This window comes from Morone saxatilis, unplaced genomic scaffold, assembly GCF_004916995.1.
Source record: "Morone saxatilis isolate NCDOM2014 unplaced genomic scaffold, NCSU_SB_2.0 Contig17, whole genome shotgun sequence".
NCBI classification, from domain to species: domain Eukaryota; kingdom Metazoa; phylum Chordata; class Actinopteri; family Moronidae; genus Morone; species Morone saxatilis.
Window position 1 is genome coordinate 24,450,744 of NW_023339729.1, and position 7,949 is coordinate 24,458,692.

General features: G+C 42.2%; 1 protein-coding gene across 1 annotated transcript in view; it reads left to right on the forward strand.

The window, feature by feature from the left end:
* The window catches only part of nup133 (nucleoporin 133), a gene marked incomplete at its 5' end in the record, with an annotated part of 12,499 nt that overhangs the window by 3,624 nt on the left and 926 nt on the right, over window positions 1–7,949 (forward strand). Inside the window, 14 exon segments of the mRNA XM_035660829.1 lie at window positions 316–407; window positions 515–678; window positions 1,122–1,216; window positions 2,085–2,309; window positions 2,394–2,516; window positions 2,596–2,695; window positions 3,227–3,490; window positions 4,258–4,391; window positions 4,771–4,929; window positions 6,339–6,474; window positions 6,595–6,713; window positions 7,291–7,371; window positions 7,465–7,529; window positions 7,630–7,718. Of these exon segments, the coding sequence (XP_035516722.1) occupies window positions 316–407; window positions 515–678; window positions 1,122–1,216; window positions 2,085–2,309; window positions 2,394–2,516; window positions 2,596–2,695; window positions 3,227–3,490; window positions 4,258–4,391; window positions 4,771–4,929; window positions 6,339–6,474; window positions 6,595–6,713; window positions 7,291–7,371; window positions 7,465–7,529; window positions 7,630–7,718 (1,846 nt within the window).

Consider the following 7,949-nt stretch of genomic DNA (forward strand, 5'->3'; position numbering starts at 1 on the left):
TATCACCATCACTCTCCACCAGACTCCAGAGACAGAAACGGTACTTTTACCTTCAGATCATCGTAACTTTATTCAAAGTGGACAGAAACAAAATAAAACTCACCAAAACTGTTCCAACAATCACAAACTCTGGTTTGGTCGAAATAAATCCTTAATTAACCGACGTAGATGATAAAAACAAAGTAAAACCAAGACTTGTTATATACATATATATTTACACATATAACCTTTTAAAGGAAACTGGTCCTAAATCATGTGATTACGCCTGTGATTGTGAATCTAAAATGCATTTCTACTGATGATTCTGTGTTAAAGGTTTCGGCCATGGAGACTCCAACCCGAGCAGAGCCTGTAGCTCAGGAGGACAAAACCAAACTCTTGAAGGCGGCTTTCCTGCAGTTCTGTCGGTACGTCGGCTCCAAAGTCCTCGTTTAAAAAAAAGTGACTGGAATTTATTATTTAGAATAAAATGATTCAGTCCCTAAATAAAAAATAATCTGCTGTCCTGTGTCAGTAATGATCTGGTGGGAGCTCAGACGGTCACTGACGAGCTCTTCCCCGCTGACGGTGACGGGGAGGAGGTAGCCGAGCTGGACGGCATGGTGACCCGAATCAACCTGGATCTGGTGGACGATTACCCGGCTTCAGACCCTCGGTGGGCCGAGTCTGTCCCCGACGGTGAGGAGGGGGAAGAGGAGGGAGAGAAAGTCTATACACCTGCTCTTAAAATTGGTTTGAAAGCTGGAGGTTGTGGCATCGTAGTCTCTTATACTGCCAGACTCTAATCTTTATTTAGTGTATTACTATAATATTAGTGTTATATATTGTTAATAACATCTTATTTTTGAAGGAACGTGGTTAATTAACAGTAAAACCTTCTTTTTTTTTACAGTAATTAATTACACCACATTTATTCAGTACATTTGAAGATATTTGTGGGCTTGTGTTTGATATAAAATGAACATGAATGCAGTGAGCACAGGTGGTATTTGGTCAGTAATGCACTTAAAATGTCTGAAAAATGAAATCTAATTCAAGAAAACAGCAAAAATAACAATTATATTAAATAAACTGAAGGGTTTAATTTTTTAATACAAATATTTCTGTTTCTGTTCTTCCAGAGAGCGCCGGATTTCCTCTCACCTCCCTCATCATCCTCCACCAGCTGGAGGACAAGATGAAGGCCCACGGCTGCTTCATGGACTTCCTGCTGCAGGTACACACACACACACACACATACATACAGTTGGAATCTGTTGAATAATTTGTGTAGTGGCCATTCAACACATTTAGCTTTGTATTTTAAGGTATGGAATAGGCTTAATACCATATCTATAATATCATTTATCAATCTATAATATATTGATTTGTGTTGGACACACAGTGCAACAGAACCAGCAGTTTAAACACACTTCTTCCTCAACCAAACCCCCAAACCTGGAGCTTACATTACCCACAATGCAACTCCACTGTGGACAAAGTGGAGTAAAGTGTTAGTTTGGGTTTTTTTGAAGTGGGATTTAGCAACCCAGCAACTCCTGTTCTCTGCGAGGTGAAATTACTGGTTTCATTAAAGGAGTCTGGTGGCGTGAAAATATTCTGAATATAGTGTACACACTTCTACACTTTTTTAGGAGACTAAAATACATCTTGTTGCAGCTCCAGCACATTGCTTATTGTACTGGTTCTGGTCCTTCAAACTGGGGGCACGCTGACCGCCGTCTACTGTACTTAGAGTACGGAAAAGTACCTCACACTACCACTTCAAACAACACAAACTAAACCTTTAAATAGCCAGATTTCAGACAATCAGGCAGTGTTCCCACATATCCTGGAAAACCTGGACATTTAGAGATGTAGAGTGTAGTTTTCCAGTCATGGAAACACCTGGATATTTCTTAAAATGGCCTGGAAAATGTGAATTGTCTGTTTGACTAAGCTGTAGCCAAATGTTTGTTAGAGTGAAACTGAAGCCAATAAGAGTGGGAAGCCTCGCCGGGCTGAAACTTGAACCTCTTTGGTGTAAGATGCCGTCTGGACTTCCATCCATGAAGTGAGTTGTCACCGTCATCCCTTTTTGTCAGGTGGGTCTGTTGGACCGGCTCGGCCAGGTGACTGTGCGCTCGTCTCCCATGGCAACACGCCTGCTGCTGTGCGAGCACGCCGAGAAGCTTCAGGCGGCCATGGTGCTGAAGAACCAACACACCAAACACCCCGAGCTGGTCAACCGCGCCATCGGCATCGCTCTGCAGAGGAACAACACCGCCGTGCCGCCCAGCCTCACCGCCGCCGACGTCTTCTTCAGAGAGGTTTGTGTCTGCCCGTGTTCGGCCGTGGCGATCCGCAGGTTGCGAAGGTCGCGCTGAAGCTTTGTGTTTTCTGTGTGCTTGCAGGTGTCTCAGATCTCCTCGGTGTTCGATTGTCTGCTGGAGGAGGAGGAGCGCAGTCTGAAGGAGAACCCGGGGGAGTCGGTGCAGTGGGCCCAAGTGGTTCTCACCGTCAACAACATCATCAAGGTAATAAACCTAATAAAGGGGTGAAAGACGGCGCCGACATTAACTCAAGTAAAATAACCGTACCAACATCTGTGTGCAGGACATTCTTCAGGCTGCCGGTCAGTACAGGGAGACCAAAGCCTCGATGTACAGAGCTTCTGAAAACGCTGCTTCAGAGCCGGAGTACATCCCATGGACAGGTAAAACTAACCCACTAAAAGAGTCTTTAATTCTCCTACCAGCAGCTTCAGGTCGCTGCAGCCTGACGGAACGTTAAAAAACTGCCCCCAGAGGAGCTCTAAAGCGATTTGGGCCTTAATACCGGAATGTGTTGTGAAAAATTACATTAAATTACATTTTCCAGCTGCCAGAGTTGGATTTTGGATTTGCTCTACATGTTCCTAAATGTCCTTCACTATATAATCTTGATTATGTTTGATTAATGTATGAATACAATACTGTTTACATTTATACATACATGTAGCAGTTGTGTTTACATTCAGTGTTTCTCTCCCTGAGCTCTTATAAATGTTTTAGATCCATGATTATTACTCGCTAACTTTGTTCTTCACTGCTTTTTGTCCATGTAAAACACAATGAAATGTTGTGTATTTATATATTTTAGAATTGCCTTATTTATACCAACACTGTAGATTAGATTACAACCTACAAAACTGCTTTTTGGGAGTATAATAAATCGTTAATCCCTCGTCTCCCGCCTTCTCCTCCAGCGTCAGGAGGTGTTGGCGGCGTTCGAACCGTCATCTCCCGCCAGCACGAGATCATCTTGCGCACGGTGTACCCGCATGCCGACTCAGAGCTGCGCAGCAACCTTTGTGAGCAGCTGGTGGCGTTGTTGGACATCTACTTGAGCGGCTACGTGGCCCAGCTGACGTCCCTGCAGCAGCAGAGGCCCCCGGGGGCCCAACAGGAGCGCTACAACAGCCTGGAGATGGAGTACAGCCAGCGGCGCTCCGAGCTGCTGGCCCCGCTCTGTAAGTGGATGATTTGTTCCTGTGACCACAACGACCACGGTTGGATGTCAGGCAGGGACCTTTGTTTCCTGTCTGTCGCTACACTCTTAATGAGTCACTTATTTTAAAAGTCTAATAACAATCACAACCGATGTTTGTTTTTTGACATAAACGCATAACAGAAATATTTGTGTAAAAGATCCCAATAAAGTTTTGGGTCCCATTATCAGGACATTTTACAGAACCACCAACAAATACAGCAAATATAACAGCAGATGTTAAACCTTCACTAGAAATTAGCTTAATATCAACAACTACTCAGATTCAACAATATATCAAATATTAGATGAGAACAAAATCAGCATAAACACATTTTTAAAACATATGATAAATTATACTGAACAATTAAAAAAATATTTAATTAAGTTTTCTGATAAATAAAATCACTGTTACTAAAGAAAAATTATCCTTGAGAGGTGATAGAAAATGTCTAAAAGATAAAATAATTAGGAAATTAAGTTGGCAGAATGAAATAATAATAATTAAAATAAGTTTTCTTTTTGTTTATGCTCGACTGTTATAAAAGGAACAATATACCCTAAAAAAAGTTTAAAAACCTGTTAAAAATCAGATCAATAATACATTTAATAAGACGCTGCACGTGGTGGACGATCCTGTCAAACATCACAGGTTTAAAGTCCAAAGATGTCGCCGGTGTTGGATCCAGTGAATGTATCTGAGCAGGTTTTGAGCTGCCGTCGTCACTGTGAAGTTGTTCTGTGTTGCAGTGGATCTGGGTCAGTACCAGTGGGTGGCTGCGCTGGCTGAGAAGTACTGTGACTTTGACATCCTGGTTCAGATGTGCGAGCAGACCGACAACCAGAGCCGCCTGCAGCACTACATGACCAAGTTTGCAGACCAGGTACACACATTTACAGAACCAGAGGTTTTGACCACTAGGAGTGCTGTGGAGCAATGTTTTAATCTCTCACAGTTTATAATTACTTCTCTTCTTGATTTATGAGCTCAGCAAACACTTTCCTAATGATGTCTAATCTAATCTAATCTAATTTATGGTCTCAATCTCTAGTTTAAAGTCTTACACACCACTAAAACATAATGAATCTCTCATTGCTGGTATGTTTATAACAAAAGCTTTGTTCAGTGTAGGTGTATTTTTGGTTCTTATCTCACAAAACAAATAAGTGACTGACTCCTCTCAGCTTTCAGACTGATGTGGGAAGTTTTTTTTTTATTTTCAGTTTGCTCACCAACTTCCTCTTTGTCATTTCCTGCCGCAGAACTTTGCTGACTTCCTGTTTCGCTGGTACATGGAGAAGGGCAAGAGGGGGAAGCTGCTGTCTCAGCCGGCCGCTCAGCACCAGCAGCTGGCCAGTTTCCTGCAGTCGCACCAGCACCTGAGCTGGCTGCACCACATCCACGTCCACGACTATTGCAGTGTACGGCGCACACACACGCACACTCTTCAATACAAAACCACAACCACAGCTCCTTCCTGTTTCCTTCTTCCTTTTTTTTTTTTTTTTTTTTTTTACATTTCCCTCAGTAACGGACGTCGCCTTCTTTCACACCATTTATTCTTCATCCCTTTTTATTTCTCCCCCCCTTTTGGCTCCCTACATCCTCTCTTTCTTACTTCCTTTCCTCTTTTTTCTTTACTTCCTTCCTCCCATTTAATCTTACCTCTTCCTTCCCTCCCTTTTACCTACCTTTTTGTAAGTCCTTCCCTCCTATCTCTTCTTCCGTCGCTTCCTTTCTCCCTTTTACCTTCTTTCCTTCCTCTCAGCTGTCTTTCCTCCTTTCTTCTTTCATTCTATACTCCTTTTCACCCTTTTATCCTTATTTCCTATCCTTCCATCCATCATATCTTCCTTCTTCTCCCCTTTTACGTTTTGTTTCTTGTTTTTCTTCCTTCATTTTCACTTGTTTTACTCCTTCCTTTTTTATTTACCCCTTTTCCGACAGAAACTCATCCACCGCCCTACAGCTGCTATCAGATGAACCACACACACACACACCTTCCTCCCCGCTATCTACAGCTGCTATAGTGTAAAGCAGAAGAAACACAACTCCACACACACACATCACTCCGTTTCCTTCCTGTTTTAGCAGCGTTGAACATATCGACTCACAACCAGAGTACAGCAGCAAATATAACTGCCTCTGCATCACACACACACATCACACAATTTCCTTCCTCTTTACAGTTATCAAGCTCACACACACACACACAGGAAAGCCACAGACACACACATAATCATCTCTCGCTATCTCTCCTACACACACTCATAGAAAGAGAAAGAAAAGGCTTCCTGGTTTTACACTCTGAGTGTGTTGTTTGTTTTTTACTTTGTCAAGATACAAAATGAAAATTCACTTTCCTGCAGTAAGAATCTTCAAAAGTTCTCATAGTTTTATGTTTTTATGGATATTTAATATTAGACCTGATAAACTGTACAGTTACAGTCGAATAGTGAAGACAGTAAGTTCAGGAAGTGTCTGTATTATCATTTTTGTGAATTGTAAAGCTGTTTATCAGAGTGAAGCTCTGTGAATAGAGCTTGTGTTCAGCTGTTCAAAGTTTAGATCTTAAAAAACAATTTAAACCTTTTTAAAAATAACAATTTCATTTAGTTTTCTTCACGATAATGAAACAAAAGCTGCAATGTAGGGCCTCCTGTTTGTATGTTAGGAGTTTTCTTCCACCCCTTAAATTCAAGAAGGCATCGTGAAGCTTTGGTGACCCCCAGGACGATTTAAACTGCCTCGTTCACAGCCTGCGCAGCGGTTTCATGCTGACGCCGTTTCATTGACGCTGCGTCTGACGTGTTGTCTCGTGTCTCTGCAGGCTCACAGGACGCTCTACAATCAGGCCAACATGGAGACGCGTTACTTTGTGAAGAAGAAGACGCTGCTGGCTCTCAGTAAGCTCACCGTGCTGGCCTCCAACCTGCCGGAGGACGAGCTCAACAAAAAAGTCAACGGTAAAAGCAAAAAGATTCAATTCTAACGACCAATTCTCTTTCGCACAGAATCAGGATGTGACATTTTTTATAGCTAAAATGTTCTGACTGTTGAACGCTGTCATTTATCTGTCCGATCAGACATCGTGGAGCAGGAGCGCTTCCTGCTTCATCAGGAGACTTTGCCTCGACAGCTGCTGGAGGAGAAGCAGCAGAACCCCGACACCATGCCTCTGCTCAGCGCTCACAACCTCATACAGGTGAACACACACACACACACACACACACACACACACACACACACACCACAGGTTGGTTCCTCTCCTCATCCCTGTTTCTACTTTCAGATATCTGCTTTGTGTTACTGGTTCATGTTTGCTATCGACACCCAACACTTCCTGATTTTGCTGCTTCATAATAAAAGAGTTCAACAATCAGAGGCTTTTATTGTAAAGAATTTATAGGACGTTAAATTTACGATTAGTGGGAAAGAAATTTCATTTTCACAAAAAAAACTGAAATGTATGATTCTTTAAGTCCAGATAATCTCTGCTTGTTTTCACATTTTACTTTCATGAAAGAATTGCAGCTTATTGATTTTGATAATACTTTGATTAATTGTGCAGTCCTAGTCACTTCCTCTTCCTTTCAGCTTAGCTCATGTGACCAGATTCCCACCCAAACTTACATTTTCAGTTCTCAGACTCGCCCACTAAATGCTACTAAAATCCTGCACACTGGACCTTTAAACACCGAGAAGGAAACTAGATTTCCTGTTTACACTGACGCTTCTGAAACCAGATTAGGTCTAACGGTAACGTCCTCTCCTCGCCACAGTTGTACATCTGCGACGACAACAGACGAGCCAACGAGTACGACTTCAAAAAGGCTCTGGATCTGCTGGAGTACATCGACGAGGTAACTTCCTGGTTTATGTAGAGCGATGCTCTGATTGAGGTTCAGCTTGACGGCGATTGAAGATTTGATTTTTTCTTTTTCTGTGCGTTGCAGGAGGACGCTGTGGACATCGACTCGCTGAAATGTGAGATCTTCGGCAAAGCGCTCAGGAGAGACGAGTAAGATCCACCTGTCATATTTGTGTTTATTTGGAGACGGAAGATTTAAATAAAATTTTAATGTCACTGTGATAAATTTTTGATGCTTTGTGTCCCCCAGCTGGTCGTCTGCCGACGGGGCTGACGACCCTTTGGACGCCGCCAAGGACAGCACCTTCGTCAAGATCCTCCTCAAACTCATACAGGAAGGTGAGAAATGTTCACGAGGCTGCGTTTAGAAAATAAACCCAAATGAGGGAAGATTCAAACATATGATTTTTCATCCACAAATCTAATTAAGATGTAAAATGGCTAAATCATATCACGCTGTAATTATTTCTCATTCACAAAAAGGTCAAAGAATTTAGATAAAGCTGTGATAAATAATTCTTTAAAACTAATTCAACAGTCTTAAGAGATATACAACAAGAATTCAGTGTA